At 31.8% G+C, this 24,459-nt stretch overlaps 3 protein-coding genes and 1 non-coding gene across 6 annotated transcripts; all 4 read left to right on the forward strand.

Annotated features, from left to right (window-relative positions):
- On the forward strand, positions 3,597–9,826 carry LOC109359170 (shikimate kinase, chloroplastic-like). Of its 3 annotated transcripts, none has more exons than XM_019603748.1 (11): positions 3,597–3,778; positions 3,879–4,123; positions 5,883–5,941; positions 6,116–6,170; positions 6,271–6,343; positions 6,932–7,019; positions 8,284–8,366; positions 8,447–8,576; positions 8,744–8,822; positions 9,350–9,414; positions 9,562–9,826. In XM_019603748.1, the coding sequence occupies exons 2-11, from the start codon at positions 3,898–3,900 to the stop codon at positions 9,619–9,621; spliced, it is 918 nt and encodes a 305-aa protein (XP_019459293.1). In that variant the 5' UTR covers positions 3,597–3,778; positions 3,879–3,897; the 3' UTR covers positions 9,622–9,826. The 3 variants fall into 3 exon arrangements, with proteins under 3 accessions (XP_019459293.1, XP_019459286.1, XP_019459302.1); XM_019603741.1 differs by having other exon boundaries at positions 3,597–3,774; positions 3,876–4,123; XM_019603757.1 differs by having other exon boundaries at positions 3,598–3,728.
- Positions 12,074–12,154, forward strand: TRNAL-AAG. The gene has a single exon. It is a non-coding gene; the product is annotated as a tRNA-Leu (tRNA).
- On the forward strand, positions 12,274–16,396 carry LOC109359162. The gene is made up of 10 exons (XM_019603729.1): positions 12,274–12,450; positions 13,511–13,606; positions 13,800–13,874; positions 14,153–14,221; positions 14,881–14,957; positions 15,042–15,130; positions 15,490–15,619; positions 15,774–15,864; positions 15,952–16,017; positions 16,131–16,396. Exons 1-10 carry the CDS (start codon positions 12,289–12,291, stop codon positions 16,248–16,250), a joined length of 975 nt encoding a protein of 324 aa, XP_019459274.1. The 5' UTR covers positions 12,274–12,288; the 3' UTR covers positions 16,251–16,396.
- Positions 17,850–20,884, forward strand: LOC109342937. The gene is made up of 2 exons (XM_019581024.1): positions 17,850–18,180; positions 20,474–20,884. Exons 1-2 carry the CDS (start codon positions 17,947–17,949, stop codon positions 20,690–20,692), a joined length of 453 nt encoding a protein of 150 aa, XP_019436569.1. The 5' UTR covers positions 17,850–17,946; the 3' UTR covers positions 20,693–20,884.

Consider the following 24,459-nt stretch of genomic DNA (forward strand, 5'->3'; position numbering starts at 1 on the left):
GTGTACAGGCATGAAACGTGTCTACTGATGAATATTGCATGATACTACATATTAAATTTTTATATATTTCATTTTTTAGGTTTATATGTTGGTGAGATATGTGGTTAATTAATATATTGGTGGTGGTTATTTAAGATTATATCGTTTTTTTGTAAAAATTAAATAATATTAAGGACAAAACATGAAAATTACACCATGGTTGTATGATACTACATATTTAATTTTTATATATTTCATTTTGTGTGTTTATGATAATGTTCAATTTAAGGTGATGTTAATTAATATATTGGTGGTGATTATCTAAAATTATATGGTTTTTTTTTTTGTAAAAATTAAATAATATTAAAGACAAATCAGAAAAATTACACCATGGTGAAAGTTATATCATATTTTCCCTTATATAGTAAGATATAATAATATTAAATTTATTATTGCATTTTTTAATATTTTCAAAATAAAAAACATGCCACTTGGGCTTTATCTATGACTACATTATATATTTCTTTTACTTATTATAATAAAAGATATCTTGTTTAAAACTCTTTCTACATCATCATTTGCTACATGTCGTTTCCTCCTTAATTTGTTTCACTCCTAAAGGTTTCATGTTATTATTACTATGGACCTACCCATACTATATAATCACTTTTATACAATATATATTTTCATAATTAATAAAAAATAATATATAAAGTATATAACGTGTTATGTTGTTGACAGTGATTAAAAAAATAATTACTGCAATACTCAAATATTTTAAAGTTTTAATTAGCATAATCAAGAGAGATGTGATAAAACTATTTCATATTCTTATTAATAATAAATATATAAAATTTAGAAGAAAAATTATATTGTATATTAATAGCCTACTATTTTCCTTTTTAAAGTTTTAATTATGGAAGAGATGACGAATATATTATCATCCAACTAACTATTCAACCAATTAATAATTTTATTATCAAGTTTTCTGATCACACTTTTGGTAACAAAACCTTAATATAATCATTTCACATTCCCTTATGTAATTATTTAATTTAAATTGAAAAACTATACACTTTCACCTCATTCACTATTTACATTAATTTATATGTTATATTTAACATTTACTATTACTCTAAGAATTAGGGTACTTTTCACTCCATCAAAGCTTTGTGATTAGGGGTGTAAAAATTCAGTTCGGTTCGAATTTTGGTGCATTTTAGTGACCGAACTGATAAAAAACATATGATTCAGTTCTACTCAATTAATCGCAAATTTAACTATAAGAACCGAACCGCTCTTGAATGGTTCGGTTCGGTTCCCCGGTTTTTCCATTTACCTTTTTATAAAAAATCTTGCATCAATTAAAAATTCAAAATGTATTACAAAAGATATTGTTTATCCATAAAAGGATAAACATTAATACTATTATTATAAAAAATTATGAATCATATATAACAATACAATTAATGATTAGTAACATATATATATCAATTAGTAAAATATATAATAATTACATTTATAACCTTACATTTCATAATTAATAACACGTGTAACAATACATGTATAACAATATATGATATATGTTAGTTTCAAACTCAATATCACATAAGTTGGAAAATATGTTCCAAATCATAAGACACTAGGAAACAATTTAGTAACTAATAACATATATAATATTAACTCAATAACAATTTAGTAACATATATAGCACTACAATTCACACAAAATTGATAATTTAAGCTAGAAAATTGGTTGAAGAATTTAAACAATAATAAAACATTATTCTCTAATCCCTAGTATATATTTCTTTAATATGCGGTTCAATTCGGTTCTAACGGTTCCTAAATTTCTAAAACCATAAACCGAACCGATTATAAACGGTTCCTTAAAAAAATAATCAAACCGAACCGATTAAACCGGAACCGCTTACACCCCTATTTGTGATACTTTTCCTAATGAATTTTAATATCATAGTTCAGATTCTTTGGATTTTAATTTTTCTCTATTATAATTGAACAAATCAAATTCGAAATTGAAGTTTTTTTGTAACTTTTAACTTTTAAATATTTTTGAAATAAAAACGACTCATATAGTATCATAATTTGATTTTCTATTTTCATTAAAAAAATCAAATTAGAAATTGAAAAAATCATTTCATTTTCTACAACTTCTAAAATATTTATTTTAAAATAAACCAAATAATATCATGTTTCGGTTTGCCAATTTCATTAGAAAAATCAAAATCATCATTTATTTTCCTTATGTGTTTAAATAGGAAAATATACGAGTAATACATGTGTTCTTAATAATAATGCAAATGCATGTATAACATGTGTGTTTTAATTATCAGCAATGTGAATATACGTGTAACATGTGTGTTTTTCACCATGCGAATGCACGAGTTACATGTATGTTCTTAACAATATGAATGCGCAGATAGATGTATGTTTTTAATCATATAAATGCACTATTAACATATGTATTTTTAACCATATGAATGCACATATAATATATTATCTTAATCATGCAACAAAAAATATTATCCCATACTAATACTAATGTACTAGTAGATTGTTAGTTATTTTTAAAAGAAAATAACAAAGTTGTAAAGGATTTCAATTTATTGAGAATTTGATTCAGTACAAATTAAATTATAAAAATGAAAGAATGTATTTTAAGAAAGCAAAAAATGTAACCATCAAATAAAAATAAATATGATTAAAACTATGAAAAATTAATGTGTATACCGAACAACTTTTTAGAATCAAAAGTCCATATTATTGATTTTTGAAAAAATGATATATACACTAATAATCTAAAAATTCTATATACTATAAGTCCATAATTTATTATTCATTTTTTAATTATTATTAATGAATATAAATCTTTATATTCACAATGTATATTATAATCACAGTACCTTGAAATGCACATCCACTTTTCATTCCTACCCGTGCATCTTACAATAGTCGTTCCACCAACCTCCCAAAGTGTCATGGTTGGTGAAAACATCTTAATGCCACGTGAGATGCTCCTCACTTTACCAAACCAATCCATCCACTTCACGTTTTATTTTTTTTTGGTTATCTTAACGTTTTATTTGATATCATAATATTGACTAAAATGACATAAGATCAACTAAAACAAACAAATTTTAATATTCCCTTATCATAATGATAATGATAGAATAAGAATTTCTTATATGGTATGATTCATTATTTATATATTAATTACTTTTAATTTAATAAAATTCAAATGAATGATAAATGATAATTAGACTATATAAATTTTTTATACCAACACTACATATATTAAACTCAACAAAAAAACTAGTGTATAATTTTTTTATTTCTTAAATCATAATTATTCTTATTGGAATAACTAAAGTTATGATTAACGAATCAATTCTGTCCGAGCTGGGAATATCTATGGGTATATGGGGCTATTTCTCCCAACAGACATTTTTTATATCACAAAACTCAAACCCGATTCTTACTTAAGGGCAATTAAGCATATACCACTTGAACCATTGGTGGAGCAATACTTATTTGAATCAACTTACACACTCCCAAATAGTCACACGAGATCTTGCTTATAAAAAACTACAACATTTTCCTTAAAATAAACCGCACAAGCACTGTCACAGTGCAGAAGAAAAGGAAAACTCAAAAAGTGAAACAATTCCATTACAAAATCCTCTCTCAGATTCTGTTTAAATTCTTCTCTTACAACTTTCAAGTGCCTCCATTTTTTTGGTCTAAACCTTTATCCTCTCAATCCAACCAATAACAAACAGGTTAGATTTCCTCTCACTCTGGATTCAGATTCATTTTTAATTTTTTAATTTTTGTCCTCTTGGATAAATAATTGATCCAAAACTGTGTCGTTTAATGCAGTAATTAAGGTGAAGAAGCCATGGATGCTAGAACTGCTCAAACATCGTTACAATTTTCAACTTTGCTCTTCCAAACCGACAACGTTGGAAGAAGACCTTGTAGTTATGTCTCTCTCTCTCGGGATCGAAACAAGGTTCAGGTTATTGTTTCAGCCAAGTTTCAGCATCATCATTCAACAGCTTCAAAGATTCGGCGTAGAACAATAACCCCTTTGGAGGTTTCTTGTTCTTATGATAATCTTTCAGGTTTGCTATTGTAACCAATTACACTTTCACAATATCCATTCGTTCTTTTTTTTCCTTTTATGTTATGGTGTTGGGTTTCAATTGTGAAACGGGCTGTTGTAGGTGTTGCTTTTGATTTATAAATTGTGAAACGGGCAGTTAAAAATAATATATGATTTAATATGTATACAATAAGGTGCAAGTGTTTTTTACACTTTCACTAAATTATTCATCATTTATTCTCATTGACTCTCAAATAGTAATGCAAATCAATGGTGACAATGCTGGATAATGGGCCGACAGTATAAAAAACTTTATAATATATAACGGTGGCCCAATCCCCCATGTGAGCAGCCTTACTCTCACAAAGTAGAGATTGTTGTTTCCTGAAATTGAACATTTGACCTCTCTTAGTCAAAGATCAACAACCTTACCATTGTTGGAAGACTAACTTAATTTAAAAATAAGACTAATACTAGGCATTGTAAGTGTAAAAATTTATACACAATCAGTATACCATTTAGTATCATTCATTTGTATTATTTTTTTTAAGAGTCAACTGTATAAAACTTGTAAATTGTCAATGCATATATTTTTTTTGTTAATATTATTATTTGTTGTAAGAAGGTAAAATGGACCATAGTTGTCAATGAATTTAATTGGGATCAAAGACCTCTCCTTATTGTATGCAAAATGTATGCTTATAGCAGACAAGATGGGTGTATGCTTTATTACGCAGTAGCTTTTGGTTTTGTGTTTTCTCGGTTTCAGTTGTACCGTTTTTTTGTTGCAAATCTACCCTCAGAGGTACCTTCCCTTTTGCAATTTTACTAAAATAAACGTGTCTTTGTTTTTTATTTTGTTACCAGCAGTGGATAGATGCTAAGTTTTTCTATAAAATCACCGTAATCTCATAAAATTTTGCTTGTGTGTCATTAATACTTTAACACTTCTGATTTCTGTAAATTGTTCTCAAATAAGGATGTATTGGAAGTAATATTTGCTTTATAACAAATTGGTTTGAGAAACATGGATATAGATGGCTGTCTCACCAGATGGATCCTTCAAGGTTTGCGTGCAAGTTGATTTTCGGAAGGAAATGGGGGAGGGAGAAGGTCATCGAACCATAAAATACATTTGTAAGATGGTTTCAAAGTCTTCCCCTTCCCTCCAGAAAACAACTCGCAAACAATCCCCTTAGAATAGTTTCTATCAAGGTGAGCCAAATGTTCTTTATTGCCCAAATTTGAGCTAGCTTCAATTACATTTCCTCCTACCGGTTAGCTAAAAAATTACTCCATCCATTCCTATTTATTGGTTCATTACAAGACAACACAATTGGAAAGAGCATATCTGTTTGCAGAGGTAAGACTGCGTACATCTACCTTCCCTAGATCCCACTAAGTGGGAACCTCATGCACTGAGCCGCCCTATTACAAGACAACACACATTAAGAAATGCAATAAATATGCTGATATACATTACCCTATTCCCGTTACTTACGTAAAGCTATAAAGTATTAAATAAATGTAAATTTTAGAAACCAATACTTCATACTCACTTGAACTTCTAAATAAGAAAGATAACTGGGAACACTTTTTGTCCAAATGTGACAAATAGATAGGAACAGAGGGACTAACTTTTCACTTCTTTTAAGGAGAAGTATGATGTTTAACTTGTATGTAAATATGCCTGCATTGGGTTCTAGCTTGTCACTGTCTAAAATAAGTCTGATGCTCATCTTGAATGTTTATATTTTATTTCAATGTTACTCTTGTAGCTTCAACATTGGAATCTGGAAGCTGTCATGCTCCTCTTGATGAAGAGTTGATTCTGAAGGTGAAAGCATGATGCTCTTTGTCAGCTTTAGTTAATTTAAGCCAATTTAGTTTAGTGATGTTAAATCATTCTATTGTAGTAAGCAAAGCATCAAAAAATGGTAATCATAACTCGGTTTGTCACTTGTCTAAGCAGCTACATGCCATTATCTTACTTGAATCAATAAAATTGCAGAATAAATCACAAGAGATCGAGCAATATTTGAATGGACGCTGTATATATCTTGTTGGTCAGTTTCTTGGTTGATTGTCTTTGTGATTACATGGTTTAAGTTGAAAGCATAATTGCTTTGGCTTTGGCGTTCAAAATATTTTAAATTTGACATGCAGGAATGATGGGCTCTGGGAAGACAACTGTGGGAAAGGTTATGTCACAAGTGCTTGGCTATTCTTTTTGTGATTGGTTAGTAAGCTAATTTATTGTCTTCTTTCCTTTAAATGATAAATTGAGCCTTCAAGCAAGTAAAGCATGCATCATCATAATACCTGATAGACTAGAGGAATAGAGAACGAATGATCTTTGGCTATAAAGCTCCTTGATGACTTATGTATGTGATCTGATGTACTTTGACAATATTCATTTGATATTAGAGGAATCTATGGAGAGATAACGAAGGTATAGTTGTATGATTGTATCCTATAGATGACAGGAGCCACGTCTTCTATCACAAGATGTGTACTACTCCATATATCCCTTGTTTTTTACTGGTCAGAAAAGCAAAACAAGAATTAAATATATATTAACTTTATATTTTTCAACCAATAAGAATGAGTGGTACATGGAGTGGTACACATCTTGGGACAGAAGACGTGCTCCCTAGATGAAAACAGTATAGTCTCAGTTAAGGTTAGTGTACAAGATATCTGGTTGAGACCATTTTATAACAAGGTGCATGTATTTGTCCTTTACAATACAAATACTCAATTTCATGGCATATTAGAGTTTCTGTTGAATAATCTTCTGTTTGTTCTGAACTTATGGGTGCTTTAGTGACTCATTGATAGAGGAAGAGGTTGGTGGAAACACTGTAGCTGATATATTCAAGCACTATGGAGAGTCTTTCTTTCGTGATAAGGAGGTCAGTCGGAAAGCACTATCTTTTCATTTACATATTCCTGTTAAGTTGTTCTGAACTTTTAGATTTCCCTGTCTCTATAATCACATCCGGTCTTCTCATTTTCGTCTATCTTTATATTATAATCCACACAAAAGGAAATGCAGGACCCATGTGTTCTGAAATACTGCTTAATGATGGTATCATGGTAGCTTTATAAGCATGAGCATAGAATTTGCAGAATCAACTTGGTATAAAATAAAAATGTTTTCTAGTAGTTTGCCTTGCTAACAGATCACTTATTTTAATTAAGTCAATGGAATGCCCGTCTTACATTTTAGGCTCTTTTTTAAAAATATATGAATAATATATTACTCCAAGCAGCTTGGACTACTGCAAATAAATCTTCTATTGGTTGAGTCTAAGAACAAATTGTCCATGTGTAGTGGAGGCTCTCCCTTCAGCATGGCTTTTAGGAGTCCTCTAGATTAAGCGGTATCAGTGAGGCACAGGCTTCCCATATATAGTGGAGGCTTGTACCTGTTAACAGCCTGCCTTTTCTTAGGTCTGATTCTCATGTACATCACCCACTGTGTTTGAAACAACTTTTTAATAAAACGTCAAGGTTTTATGCTCTACCTTCTACAACAACAATCAAGTCTTAATCCCACTAGGTGGTAATCTCATTATGATATGGGTCAACGATGTGATAATATTAATGCTCTACCTTCTCCCAGAAACAAATCATCCTCTCAGAAGCTGTAGAGGGCAGGTACTGATTTTAAATTTGTAAGTGAATGGACATGGTCACCAGAGCCCTTTATGCAGCAAGAAATTAATTGTAAATGTCACTTGGTGGCTAGAAGTACCACAATTGTTGCTTGGTACTTATGTTCAGAGGCCACTGGCTATGCCACACGCTCTCACATGGAAGTGGAGTTATAGCCTAATCCCAGCCCTGATAATATACATTCTTATTCTTTTGAGTTCTATAGTGAGATTGGTCTCAAACAACCTGTTGGATCATTTGATTCAATTTTTTTTGTTGCAAAACTAGGCTGTTTATTGTTTGGTTCTTCTGTAAAATAATTCATCATAACTTATAGGCTCTGGAATTTGATGGTAATAAAAGTTCATGACTTAATGTCTGATGATGATAATTAATGACATAAGCTAACAAGCAACTACGACATGTTGCATCACCGTTCTTCTGTTCTACTATAAAAAGATTTCCTCCGTAGTTCTATTAATATTCACTTTTCCTTCTCCTTGCTTATTGCACTGTCAGACTGAGGCATTGCGCAAGCTGTCCCTGATGCATAGACTTGTTATTTCTACTGGTGGAGGTGCTGTTGTGAGGCCCATCAATTGGTATAATGATTAACATACTACTTAGCAATGTCTTCCTTTCCCTTTTTATGATTAACATGTCCTTGTACGTGGATTTCTAGGAAGTATATGCACAAGGGGATTAGTGTTTGGTTAGATGTACCACTGGAAGCCTTGGCACAGAGAATTGCAGCTGTAGGAACCAATTCTCGACCCCTTCTACATTATGAAGCAGGAGATGCTTACACACGGGTAAATTATTTATTTTCATGGTACATGTATTTTTGTTTATTAAGCATGATCTATTAATCATTAAGAATTCAAGCCTCTAATTGTTGGGATCAACTTATCTTAATACGAATTCGCATCATAGAAAGTTTCCCACTAAATATGTTGACCCTTTTGGAATTCATGTGCAGACTTTCATGCGTTTATCTGCTCTTTTTGAAGAGAGGAGTGAAGCATATGCCAATGCCAATACCAAGGTCTCATTAGAAAGTATGTCTAAAATCTTTGTTTTTGGCTTTTCAAGAATCTGTGGGTTTGTATTTATTCATAGTCTCCTTGGTGTGACTTCTGAAGTTTATATTGGTGTGACTTCATAAGTTAAGATTTTTGGTCCTAATGTCTGTAACAATAAGTGTTTCAAACTTTCCAAAGACAAATCATTAAAATTCATGTCACTGTATATAACATCCTCCAACCTCCTGCTAAAGAAAGGAGGTTCTATACTTCCATTGCATTGCAATCTATTGTGAAGCTCAATGCCCCACGATGGGGAAGCCTCCAACCACTGGGGAGTCTCATTGTTACTGGGGCATGGGAAGAGTGGAGAGTCAGCACCACGTCTTGAACCAAAACCTTAAGGCAATGATATCATGAGTCTTTTTCCACTTATAAACTCATCCCCTCATTCAATGTGTGACTTCGCATTTGAATAAATCCAACAATATTATTGATCCTTGTTGTATGTCTTCCTAGATAACAAAAAACACATTTTCTAATACCTTCTCTGTTTTGTGCAGACATAGCAGCAAAACTGGGTCAAAAAGATCTTTCCAATTTGTCTCCAACTGCCATTGCAATTGAGGTATTCATCAATTTCTGCCCCGCGCACCTCTAACCCGATTTCAGTTTGTCTGATCTTGGCCAACTGATATATTCTTGGTAGCCATAGTTGAATTTAAATTTAATGATGGTGATGCTTATCTAATTTATATGCCTATGTATCTTGCAGGCACTAGAACAAATTGAAGGCTTTGTGAAGGGTGAAGATGGCTGTTACACAGGATCCTAGTACATACTTTACTGCAAGCATGTTTTGATTGTTTTTTTTTTTTCACAAGTTGCAATTTGCAATTAAGGTCTTGATATTGTGCAGTCTCTTTTTTTTCAGATAAAAAGTAATGAATCATTGCACATGTTTATGAATAATTTGTGTTAGCAATTTTGCATAATCTCACATGCAATAGCAACTGTATTTAATTTATATGTTTTGATTATTGTTAATGTATATATAAGGGTTTTGTGTTGTAACGTGACCCGAGTGTATTTTTAATGTGATAAACAACAATAAATAAGTGTTTCATTATTTCACTAGTATCCTATGTCCTATGATTCACAACAATTTTGAATATGTAGATGCATTATAATCGTCTCTGTTTGCTAGATTTTTGTTGTGTAGTCTTTACTTTATTGATTTGATGGAGTGTGTTCATCTTAATTTGAACAGATTATATTGGTTTCCTTCATTTCAACAATAAATTAGGGGATCATAATTGAACTACTGATTTTTTTTATTCATCCACTATAATCCAATCTAACCATTAGACACCGCTATATTATTATTTTAGTGCATGTAAAACACTAAAATCAAACTCACTTGTGAAATGTTAATGATTTTCCGTTTTTTAAATTGTGAAATGTGTTTCACCCGTTTTTTTTGTACTATCAATAATATCTCCTTACCTTTTTGGGTAACGAACTAATACCTTTTGGAGTTTGTAGTTGCCCTCCTAATAGGTGTCGCTTCCAAGAACCGAACCATCGACCTTGTGTTTCCACCCGTTTTTGTTTACCAATTTGAGTTCTTTATATATGTTTAATTACATTTTTCTATAACCAAATGAGTAGATTAACTGGCAAATATTGTTTTGGCTCACTCAAAGGTCTCAAGTCCAAGTACTTGAAAGTTGAAAGTAGGGGTTTTCACACCCAAACAATCGGAAATAAAACAATAAACTGGTCAAAAAATCGAAAACCTATCACAACCACATTTCAGCTCATCATTTTGGGTTGACATTGTAAAGGTTGCCCCTCAAATCAAATTTTAGATCCATTTATAAATTTGGATCGATGTGTACATCTTATAACTCTCATACTCAAAAGTATACATGTAGGATCCATTTGCATGTCATATAATCTAATAAAATAGATGATCATCTTATATGTTGTTTAGCGTGATGAATGTATTCTATATTTATATGTTATACCTTCCTATATAAAATGATGGATAAATTAGTCATACTTTAAAAGATAGGAATATGTCCTATAAGATTTTGATGTATATATTTTTCATAAACATTCCATTTAAACCGTAATGACATACTCCTAGTCATTTTCGCTCCTCGTGATCCTCACCATTTGATAATAATTTGTCTTCTATAGTTATTATTGATTTGCAATTTTTAAATCAAATGATAAATTCATATGAGGAAGTTTGTCTATAAATCACAAATTTAACAATTTTCATTTCAACCATGATCCATATAACGGAATCACAATTTTCCTTCCTAATTGTTATCAAGTGTTTACATGGGTTATGGTTCTACAATGATTATGTATGATTTGAGGATTATTTGGTGGATTATAATTCATATTGTTCATATTTGATTTGAGGATTATTTGGTGGATTATAATTCATATTGTTCATATTTGATTTGGGAAATTAGGATTCATAAATTCATGGATATTCTTATAAAGAAACATCAATTAATATTATACATATACCTCATGCAACATCACACCAAACATTAGATAATATTAAACTTTATCAATCTTATATTACCAGATTTTGTCTTAACAAACATGCCAAACCAACCTTTAATATAGGATGTGAGTTTTGTTATGTATGATCCCTGCTTAGTTTTTTTGGTGCATACCATTTGAATAAATTATTGTATAAAAGAACAATTTAATATATATATATATATATTATTTTAATTCTATTATTTAATATTCAGATTTAATATTTAAAATCACACTCTTAAGTTTATATTTTAAATTGAAAAACATAAACAAACAACTATATCATCAAATCTTAACCGCCAATACCTTTTTTTTGATAGGATTGATTTTTATACTTAGATCTAATTGAATTAAACCACGTGTAGCTTTTATATTTGGACTGAATTAGTTTTTACCTCAAAATTAATCCAAAACACACCAGCCCTATTGAAAATTCACTTACAGGAAATAGGTAGTTACCCATGTTAAGTATACATATCCTTTCACCCTTTTTAGACAAGAAATTAATCCATTTCAGATATTCCATCCCAATATGTATTGTCCTCAAGAATTAAACTCTTAATATTTTGATTATTTTATGAATCTATTTGAATATCATTAGTCTAACAATTTGTTGGTAAGTATATATGTACTTGAAAAAAATATAAACATATACTTTTCTAATTTTAGTAGGGATTTGTGTATATTTAATAAATATTTCATTTTAATGCTTTTATTCATACGTTGGGATGGCCGAGTTGGTCTAAGGCGCCAGATTAAGGTTCTGGTCCGAAAGGGCGTGGGTTCAAATCCCACTCTCAACATTCTTTTCTTATTATTTTCTCCATACACTTCCCACCTACCTTCTATTCCTTATCTATCTATAACTCTCTAACATCCAATAATATACAACAACATATCCCAAACATAACTCACAATGTGTGTGACAACCATAATCATGCCATTTATATCTCTTCCCAAACCACTCTCCAATCATTACATTCACCATAATTTATGCTTCAACACCAACCTTCCAAAATGGAAAACTACAACTACTAGAGCTTCTTCCTCTGCTGCCCCTGGTGTAGACCTCAACACTCTTCAATCTGCCATTGACAAGGTACTTTTATAACATGCTATTAGTATTAATTACAACATATGTTCTTTGTGTTTCTCAATAAATTTCTATGATTCTTGATCAGGATTACAAGGTCTAACAAATAGTTAAGTGGTTAGTTATTAGTTATTTGGCTGCTGATTAGCTGAATTTGTTTAGGAAAGTTGGTCGAATTTTGGCTTTGGTTGCTAAAATATTTGGCAAAAGTTGGTTTTAAGTTCAACAATAATGTGTCGGGCTCACAATTGGTCATGTAAGCAATTAGTCGGACACATGCAATATATGTTGTTAGCCATGTTTTTGTTTAATTGATTAAATGCCGGGGATCCACTTACTCGATCACTGGTTAGTAGTGCATTTTATAAAAATCTAATTGTTCAGATTTATTGACTAATTCAAATCATATGAATTATTAGATGTTCATAGAATAAATGCTTTAGATGTGAAATATGTTTTTTAACTTTCAAGTAGGTGGATCTCAACCAAAATTTTGGAATATGTAAACAATAAATTTAGAAAACTTAGGGGCCAATATTTTATTAGCTCGGTACAATTCCTTTTCATTTTTTCCTTCCATGTTTCTCAATTTTCATACCAAGATTACACTAGTTAACAAACAGTTAATCTGTTGGTTATTAGTTATGAATTCAAATCCTCTGTTCCCAAACAGTTAATCTGTTGGCACACTCTTATTCGTCCGGGATAGATATACAGAGAGATATGTGACAGAGGATCCACTTTCATTGGTCATTTAGCAGCTGAACTTTTTATAAGATCAGTGCAATTCTTTTTCTTCGGAATCAACTAGACGAGTGATGTTATTTGGATAACTTTTCCAACAACTCTACTTTTTTTATCTTGGATTACAAAAATTATAGTTGTCCAGAAGTTATGAAGAAGAATTGTTTACAAAGCATTTCCACAACTTAGTTACTGGTCATGGAAAAGTATGGTTAAGCACAATGAATAATAAGAAGGTTTCTTTCATGAGAAATGACTTCAAATTAAGTTATTTAGCTTTATATTCATGCCCCATGACAGGTCTATAAACATATTTGTGCAGAAAGATAGTAGTGCTGTTAAAGAAGCACTTAATCAGCTGAATGAAGTTGGGTGGGCCAAGCAATGGAGTTCTCAGCCTTATGTTTCGCGTCGAACGGTCAGTCTCCATTACAAGTATGAAGTTCTGGGAATGTGCTACCTAAACATTAAGGCATTAAGATCATCATTCATCAACCAACTCCTGCATTCATGGACATAACATCATGTATACCTGTCCAATGCTTCCAACTTATTCATAATTAAGCTTCACCCCTCATCGTAGTTTTGACTATTCGAAATTTGTGCACCAGACATCGACTCGAGAGCTCACAACTTTAGGAATTAAAAATGCTGAGAACCTTGCGATCCCTAGCGTCAGGAATGATGTAAGTTTCAGTACTTGTTTTTAGTTTTTTGAAGTGCCAAATGGTGTGAGCAATATTTTATAGTCTGAAGTTTGAAAATTTGCTAATTAGTACTCAATTAAGGAATCAGTGGAAGGTAAGTTTTCTTGAAGAAAAAAGTAAGTCTCTTCTCATTACTGTGTAATCCGGCTACAAATTGTTAGAATGTAGACTATACACTTTGATATTCAGAACATAGTGCTTGAATTTCTGGAAGAATTGTGGAAAGTCCAACATGTAACAGAACTTTGATTATGCAGGCAGCTTTTCTTTTTACTGTAGTTGGAACAACTGGATTTTTGGGTGTTCTGACTGGCCAGCTTCCCGGGGTATACAAATCTAGCACACTTATGTTTTCGTATATAAGTTTGTGTAATGATCTAAAGCTAATTTCAGAAGTATGATGATGTCCTATAATGTTGAAGCACACATTTGTAAATAGTGGATATTGCAGCTAGTTTTGCTTGTACCTTATTGACTTGGTTTATTCCTGCAACAATAAACTAGACTATTGAGCAAGACTTATATGGTAGAAGCTTCTACAAATTAAATATACTTTTTTGGTTATAGATGTTGCTTGGTAGTGAGAGTTTAAGAACAACCAAATTAGAAGAGTTAGCAACTTTTTACTTTTTTGTATGAATTATGTTCATACTCTACATATTGTATTCTACTTCATTTGAACAATTTGTTGACTTTGGTGATATTTTATTTATTTATTTATGTTTTTCATGGTTTAGAATTGTCTCCTTTTCTAAGTTGACAGACTTATGCAAACAGAAGCTTTTGTGCTTGCTTGGTTGAGTAGGTGGGAAACTGAGAAAGCTAATAAAAGTTCCTTACACTTGCTTCGCGTGAAAGATAACTTCATTCGGAAATTCCCTCCTACTTGTCCGCTTCCTACAACGCTCACTTACTCAACCAAGAACCAGACTATAAAAGAAATTTGAATTTCATTTCCGTCTCTGATTAATGCTGACTCTTGTAGGACTGGGGTTTCTTTGTACCATACTTGATTGGGAGTATTTCCTTAGTGGTTCTGGCAGTGGGTAGCATTTCCCCCGGGTAAGAATTCGAATTACTTTGGACTAATGAATACTCTCTAAACAGAGTTTGCTTAAGCATTAATGCTATAATATGCTAGTGTAGGCTTCTACAAGCAGCTATCACCAGCTTTTCATCAGTTTTTCCTGATTATCAAGAGAGGATTGCTAGACATGAAGCAGCACACTTTTTGAGTACTGTCTTTTTTATTTATAAAGTTCCTGCAAAGCGAGTTTGTACGTAAAGTGAGCAAATAAAACTGTTTCTCTTTTAGGATCCGTTTACGAATTGAGTTTTAGAGGGGAATGAAGGGAAAGAAAAGACTTCAGAGTCATCTCACTAGTGTATTTCATGACTCCGAAGCTGTCTCTTTCCCTTCCAAAGCCTAACTCACAAATGAACTCTTCGATTATTTAGCAGGTTGAGATCTCAAGGTGATATAGTCTTACTTGCTCACTGACACTATATATTCACAAAGCACAACATTTGTTACTTTTCATCACTTTCCCTAACTTAGTTTCTGTTTAGTCTTTAACTGTTTCTGCCTTTCTAGTTGCTTATCTCCTCGGCATACCGATCTTGGGCTATTCATTGGATATCGGGAAAGAGCATGTCAATCTCATTGATGAGAAGATTGAAAAGCTGATTTATAGTGGTCAGCTTGATGCTAAAGAGCTAGATAGGTATTTACCATGTAGCTTGTTGAAGAAACAAATATATTATCTTATAATTTTTCAAGAACCAATTACCAAGATGCACATGTTGAACAAAGAACATGCATTTGCAAAACTCACTGAAGAAATAGATGAAGTTGTAATTGTTTCTTATTTTTTTCAGATTGGCTGTTGTATCAATGGCTGGACTTGCAGCAGAAGGTTTAACATATGACAAGGTGGTTGGTCAATCTGCTGATCTCTTCACTCTCCAGGTCTGAGTTTGAGATCTCTAATTCTGTAATATATGGATATTACTACTCACTACGATCTCGAATAACCGAAAAAATTCTCTCACGCAGAGACTTATAAACAGAAGCAAGCCACAACTGAGCAAAGATCAGCAACAAAATCTCACTAGATGGGCAGTATGTTATTCTAACACTAGCTATCCACAAAATTATAGATTATGAACAAAAACAAGAATTCATGTCTCTCCAAATTTTGCATTTTATGTACCAAAAAAAACTCATGATTGCAGGTTTTGTTTTCTGCTTCTCTCTTGAAAAATAACAAGGTCATTCATGAAGCCTTAATGGAATCAATGTCAAAGAAGGCAAGTGTTTTGGAGTGCATTCAAGCAATCGAAGGTGCAGCTTAGTTGTCATTAAACCATTTTAAGCTGTGACACTCAAACTCTTGTATGAATATAGTTTATGAACTACAAATTACAAATTTCTATCTTTTTGTTGTTCATACTACTGCATTATTCAAGTTTTTAAAAGGTATTTGTCTTTCCCATTTTCACATAATCTGGTTTGGATGTGGACAAATTTTCATGGCCATTCATACAAGATAAGATTAGAAATGCATTGAGGAGAAAGTAGGAGTAGCTCCTATTGTAGAAAAATATGGTAGAGTTGTGCCTTAGATGATTTGAATATGTATAGCGGAGACCGATAGAAGCCCAATAAGAAAAGTAGATTAAATGAAGGTTAGACTAATTCCTAGAGGAACACCAAGAAAAATCATAGACAAAACAATTAGGAAAGATTCATAGATCAATGTTTTATCAATGAATATGATTTATGATAGAGCATTATGGTGTCATTCGATTCATATAATCGGCGTCGTTCAATCTATATACCTGATCTCACCTAGTGAGATTATTAAGCTTAGTTTGGTTCTTGTCTCCATACAAGATAGACATTTGATTTTACATTTTGATTCCAAGTTTGTCAAAAGAACATGGCTTTCCAGAAAGTAAGTAGAGGAAGGCTAACTGAGATAGCAATCTTTCATGTTTGATGTTAGTGTTTTCTCTTTTGAATGATACTTCAATCTCCTAATAGTATCGTTTTAAAAAAAACCTTTTTGATATTCCATATAATATTTGCAAGGAATGGGAGATAAAGGAGGGTTGAAAACAGTAGCTCAGATATATAAAGCACAGTTATAGGACTACACTTCATTTGAATGCAGTAAATTTGATATGCTAGCCTTTAAGATATCTGTCATAAATTTCAATCTGATTGTTTATTCATTGTTCAATTTTACCCATCTCAAAGTATATTGGAGAATATATGTATACTTAAAGAAATGGAGATATATTTGTAGAATGCTATTACTCAGGTTCAAGATCCAATTATGAGCCAATGCATGATGCATCATTTATTTGTAGTTCATCTTTTCATCACAATTGCAGCATCTGCATATACATATACATATACATAAAAACAGATATACTTCATATTCCTCTAACCATGTCTATGATTTTTACACAATAAAACTGCAAAATATACATCTTTCTTTGTCTCCTTGAAATAAGAGTACTACTGCGTATTACATCATAGTTCATCAGACCAATCACTATGATGTAATATGTAAAACATAGCTTCACCCGTACACATATATCGTGTACAAAATGTACTTTAAAATGACTATACCCTTAAATACTACCATGCACATAGTTTGAGTGGATATTCCTCTAATATTTGTCTAGAACAATATAAATCTATTAGGGAGAGATAACCAAAAAAAATCTATTAGGGAGATCCATTTTTTCAAAATCTGAAAAAAAATATTGGAAAGAAGATTTGAACAACAACAAAATCCGAGAAACTAAAACCACGACGATAAAAAATTGACTATTCAAAAAGTGGATTTCTAAAAAAGTAATTTTAACAAACTCTTTCTTGAAAATGCGATTTTTACAAAATTTGATTGAGTAGCCGCTACCATTTATATTATCCATTTTTCTCCTATCTTCTTACAGTGTTACCTTCTAATATCTCTTTCTACCATTCTTCAACTCTCTCTTCTTTTCATTCTCTTCATCCATAAAGTAAATAATAAGAATGTTTAATTTTGGGGATTTGTTCTTAGAAACTTCTACTATCTCATGGCTCATATGGATCCAACTCATTGTTTTTCTTCTTCTCTTCTTCCTCCTCATCTTCGTTATTGCTTTTGACCCATCTTATGATTCTTCCACCGCCACCTCTTCTGGATCCGCCACCGTTATTCACCACTCTCTCACCAAACACCATTCCTCTTCCACACTTGTAACAAATCGTCTTCAGAATATGCTGGTACAATTCCGCTCATTCTTTTCTGAATATAAATATAAAATTTTATATAATTTAATATTTATATGTAATTATATTAAAATATTTTTTCGATCTCTTTTAGAGTGAAGTAAAACAAAACATCATAGTAATGTTTTATTTCTTTTTAAATTATAAGTGAACCGTTTGGTTCAATCGAGTTTAATATGGTCGGATCAGAATTTCTCTGATTTAAAACGGTCTAACTATCATTCAGTTAAAACTACAAATTAGGACCATTTTCAAGTCTGGTCAACGGTCAAACCGGTCGAACTATCCGCTACGATCAGATTATCACAACACAAGTTTAAAGTTTACTTAAACAAAATCCTCATTGGATTTTATTTTTAGTATATTTATATGGATATAATATCTATATACCGGCTAGTCTAAAAATTAATATAATTGATATATTACTTATCATTTATTTCAATTACTTTATTAGTACATAATACAATATATAAAATTCATGAATTGTGAACCAACATTTTTTTTCTAAATTTCTATTTTAGGAAACGAAAGCAATTTACTAAATTCCTTAGTATCTTGTTTTAATTTATGTATTATCAACGAGCGTTGGTTCAAGTGGTACATGCTTGATTCCCCTTAAGCAAGAACCCGGGTTTGAGTCTTGTAGATGGAAAAAATGCCCGTTGGAAAACCAAATTTTTTTGATGTATTATCAATTTCTCCTACTTTGTTACTCATAAAAGTGGCGCAAACAGATTATAAAATGAAATATAATAAAAGAAACTTTCAAACTGTGACCTTCAACTGATTTAGCATGTAAAAATCTAATATTGAAACTTTGTAGTTTTTCCATATTTAAAAAAAATATTTAAGTTCTATTATAAGTATATTTGATAATTTACCTAGATTTATAACTCAATTTATTTTGTGATAAGAAGCTAAAAATTGAAGTCATAAGTTGTTTATTACAATGCTGAATTATATTTTTATTGAAATGCCAATTATTATTTTACCATTACTTTTAAGTTTATATCCCTTCTCATTTAACCTTCTACTAAATTTCATATTTAAAAATGTGTGTCATATTGTTTATAAATACTAATATTTATATTGTCTATATATATTAGAAAAATATTTAAAAATAATAAAAAATCAATCAAAATAATCACAACATAAACAAATAATCAAATACATTTTTCTGTAATTTAACCTATATAAAGCTAATCTTTTTACTTTACCTAAATAGATTAACTTATGTTTATTTTTCAAGATACCCAAAATAGATCGATTATAAACTAAAATATAAGGTGCTTTTATTGCTTTATTCTATATAAACTACTACTTCTATTGTACTTTTACATTGTTAGTTTAAAGACCGGTTAGATTCGAGCTTTTACATATCTTACTCAATCTTCATAAGACTAGTCTTGAAAAAAGGTTCCGAGGCCATTCCTTGAAGTCATTGGCCAAAAACATTTTAGATCCTTATTTCTCTTTTTGAAACAGATTGTAATGCTATCAATCAATATTACACAAAATTCCAATACAAAGTTGACTTTTCTAAGTTCTAACAATATCAGCATTTTATGCTAGTCTATTAGATTATATTACATGTTTGTGTTAGGATAAATGTGTACTATCTAGTTGAGTTTTGATTTTGATATATTATTAGTATAAAGCTTTTAATGAAACTCTTTTACATAACTATTGTTGTTGGGTGAATTAACATTTCTCACCACTTTGCCAAAGGGGTAGATCCCATCCCAATTTTCTCAACAATGAACCATCTTATTTCACTGCTGTGGGAAATTATACTCCATGTGAATTTATCAATCCAAAATGATAAGTAATAATAGATCCTTTGTTTTGATGGGTAGATAGTATGCAATTTAATTGTAGTATGCATTCAGTTTGGGAGTGTGGAGTGGGAAATAAACATATTGTAATCATGTTCTTTTTATGTTTGAAATATAATTTTTTAATTGTTTTTGTAAGAGGGGAATATTGTTGAATTACTTCAAATATGAACTCTGAAGAGGTAGGAAGTAAATAAAAATTGTGACACAATATACAAGACTTTTTACTAGTTAGATCTGAAGAGAATAGATGTACCCAACCTTATTTTTATAGGTGAAGAGACTATTTTCAATATTTTAATTTATAAACTCCAAATCACAAGTTAAACAACCTTACCATAGAGCATCTTTTATCTTTTGTGAAAAAACCAAAATTAAATACACTCACCAGCCAAACACACAATCATACAAATTGATTGAGCATATGCACTAAATGAAAAGTATTTTGGCAGGGGGAAGAGAACAAAAGTATAAAAGGTGAGATGGCAACAAGCTCAAGCACAAGCATAGTGAGAGAAGAGATTGCAGAGAGGGAGGCTTCACAATTGTATTTACTCGACCCGTGCTATTATCTCAGATTAGCCAGAGTAGCATTTCTCAAATGTCTGGGCCTAGATTTTGAATATGATGGTCCTTCAACTCAAAAGTATAGCAGAAGAAAAGAAAACTGATTATGAAGTTTATGTTCCCATCATTTGTTTATGACAAGGAGAAAGTTTCTCATCATTCTGAATAGTTTCCTGATTAATTTTAATGTAATTTTAGTGTGAATAGTGATAGCTTTAAGCCAATCTTGTAAATAATGAAGAGTTGTGAAGCTGAGAAAAACTGAAGATTTTGCTTGCTACTTACATCACATATTCACATAATAATTAACAGAAAGATGAGAAGAGAACGAGATTGAGCTTATGCAATGCTCAATCAAGAAGAAGATTACTGAATGAAGAAGAGCTTTGAATAATACCACGTGCTTATTATTATTGAAATGGAATGAATGAAATGTGAATGAGTACAATGGTTTATTTATACATGGAGAATAATGCCCAACTCTAATAACTTGAACAGAAAATAAGTAACTTATCCTAATTGAAATAACTAACAATTATAATGAAGGACAATGATGGCAGTTAACTTGCACATGAATGAATCTGCTTTTGATGCCCCTCTGGTGTGTTTGTTGATGTACTATAATGGGCCAAGATGCATGGGTCGTGACTCATGTGAGGCTTGGTCTGATGTGTGGGATGCATGGTTGATGTGCCAAGATGTCTTGGCTGTGGCTCGTGCAAGACTTGGTTAGTGGCTTGAGATCCTCAGTCATGCACGGGCTCCTCATTCATTTGGTTCAATCGTGGTTTGGGTTCCTCAATCATTTGGTTTCTGCGTGGCCTGGGCTCCTCGGTCATTTGGTTCAGTGGTTGTTGTTTGCATAACTTGCAACAATTTTGAATGACACGAGATAATCTTTACTAGTTCAGTCACGACTAAGTCGTTCCCTTTAAGACGTTTCATGGTACTACTAAAATTGTGTAAATAGACTATCAACCACGTCATCCACAGGCAGTCAAGTTCTCTATTATATGATTTCTTACTGTAAGAATTATTCTCGAATACACCCACAAGATGAATACCAACGCCAATTCTCGAATTCCCACAGTATGGCTACGCGTGCCAATTCATTTTCCACAATACTGACTACCAATGTCAGTTTCCCAAAATTCTCATTTTAGTTGTCTTTACCAATTCTCAAGTGCCATGGAAAGAAAGGGGGAGAAGGTTGTCATAAATGCGTCGGCGGAATTTTATGGGGGAGAGAGAAAACTGAGTAAATCATACTCAACTTTGGTGCAAGTTATAATGAGGGGATAATGCCTCTATTTATAGCCCGATGCCTCCAACGGCTCCTCCATCCAACGATGCAAAAATTCTAACGGTCAGATTATCCTACGGCAAGGAAAAGATCTCACACGGATCTGCCTCCCACTGACCGAGTTTCTCTCCTTTGATCGAGTTTCTCTCACACAGATCTCCTTCACTCTCCAACCGTGCTGACTTCGTCAAACATGTGTGACATGCATATGTTGACTTGGTCAACACAGAGTCAAAACCCAAATAGTCCCAAAAAATAGATTAAATAAATCTTTATTTGAAAAGAATGTTGGGCTCTAGCCCGAACCTGACCCGACGATAACAATAGAGGTGGTGGCGCACGCGTATATGGAGGGGTTTTGTTTGTATGAGTCATAACCCACTCATAAAACCCATTGTCCCCCTTGGGGCACACCCCAATATTACAACTTAAGGCTTATAAAGTCTTTCAACTTCTCTCCTCCAAGCAATGTGGGACTTGAGGAGCTTTTTTATTTCACATCCCCAAGAATCCTCATTAATGGACACTTTAATGTGCATTTGAACCATATTAAAAATCATCATTTTTCAATCAAAATCCAACAATCCCCCACATGAAATTAAAAAACAATTTCTGGGGATTTCTGTGGTCTCAATAAGATTGTACATAAACAAATGTGTCATGCGACTTGAACCTTTGCATAGTGAATAAGATCTAGCTTTTACTAGCGTGACTCGTAGTCTTGAACTATATCTCCAGCATAAGACCATACACAACCTTTTCAAAAGTGTATTCTGTAAAGCTCGTGCGTTAAAAATCATGCATGTCTATCCTAGAAATTTATGCCCCAAAATTTCATAGGAAGCGACCCTCACTTCCACATTCACATAGGTGAGTCTATCAAAATTACTCATGTAGCCTAGGTACTCCACTCCAATTGGAGTATAGATCTCATTAAGAGTTTAACTCATCCTTACATATGTTGCAAGAATCATGCTTCTCATAATTTTATAGCATGCTCATTCTCATATCACTTAACAATTTGTTATCACTCATTGAACCTATTTCTTGGGATCTCCAGTCAGTTAGGTCGGGTTACCATCATGAGTGATCATCATTCTAAGGGCAATAGTCTCATACTCTTAGAAGTATTATAGTCTCTCTCTAGCTAGTCCTTTGTCAAAGGATCTACTAAGATTCTCAGTGCATACATGACACATTCTAACAACTCTTGTAGAGAGTAACTCTCTAATGGTGTTGTGCTTACGATGGATTTGTCGTTTCTTACTGTTATAAAAGTGGTTCTCAATTTTTACAATTGTAACACCATGAATTTTCTATGTATGTTTTATTAATTATTTATTTTATCAACAATTAATTTTAGAATTTAATCGGTATGGATTTAGGCTAATCCATAGTTGAGTGTTAGTCTTGTTTTGTGATTTTCTATTTTTTGGTAAATTTTCGTAATTTTCTGCGACGAAAGGTTTTTGAGCTGCTGTCGGGCCCAAATTCGGCCCAATAACGTGTTTTTGAGTTCCATAACTCGGAATCAAATTCCGAATGCGCCATTGGCTTCAAAATATTATTTCGAGTCAAGATAGATATCAAGTTCATTCATAACACATTTCTAAATATTTTTCACTCCGAATTCCGTGTTTCGAAGTTCTAACCGTAAACCGAAATCTAGAGATTTTTATTATCCGATCGGATATTAGCCGATAATATTCGGGCATGGTTTAATCGGGAATGTGTCATCGAAAATATCATATCACTTTCATGTAAGAGGTTTGCTTGTTAAACAAGCAAAAGTACATATTCTCTTACACAAAATCCCTAAAATCACTCACCTATCTCTTACACAAAGTTTGGACTTTTCCACTTGTTTTTGACTTGAAAAACCATAGCTTTGGACAATTTTAGAATAATATATTTTTAATGTTGAAGTTTGATTTTGTTTCAAAGAGGATGATTTTGTTATCAAATGAACCTTTAAAATGTTTAATGATAAGTTGAAAGAGCAAAGCTTTTCTTAGCATTAGGTCTAAATCATAGCCTATATGTGTTTAGGAAAAGTTTAGTTTCTAACTTTGAAATCCAAAATGTTTATGGATGAGTTTTGTGAAAAAGTGTTGTTTTAGAATATAATGAGTTAAAAGTTGGTTAGTAAATGATATTCTTTGACCTCCAAGGTCAAGTAATGATTTGGAATAAAAAATGACTTATAAAAAATGACTTATAAAAGTCTTGACTTTATAAACTTAAAGTCTTATGAAGTAAAGGATGGTTGATTTGTTGTAGGATGAATATTGATAAGGTAAGCTTACTTTAAAGTGTTAAGTGTAACTTAAGAAATGTTGTTTAAGTATGAGATCAACACTATCAAGAATGTGTTGAAATGACCATGAAAACCTATTATACAAAATATGGAATCTACTTAAGATGACTTACTTTAAAGTGGTAAGATCAACTTGGGAGATATGGATTTAAAAGTGTAGACTTGGATTACGAAACTTACCTTAAAATGGTGAAGTATGACTTACAAAGTCTCCATGAAAATATTGTTAGGTATCAGTGGTTACAATACAC

This window comes from Lupinus angustifolius, chromosome LG01, assembly GCF_001865875.1.
Source record: "Lupinus angustifolius cultivar Tanjil chromosome LG01, LupAngTanjil_v1.0, whole genome shotgun sequence".
NCBI classification, from domain to species: domain Eukaryota; kingdom Viridiplantae; phylum Streptophyta; class Magnoliopsida; order Fabales; family Fabaceae; genus Lupinus; species Lupinus angustifolius.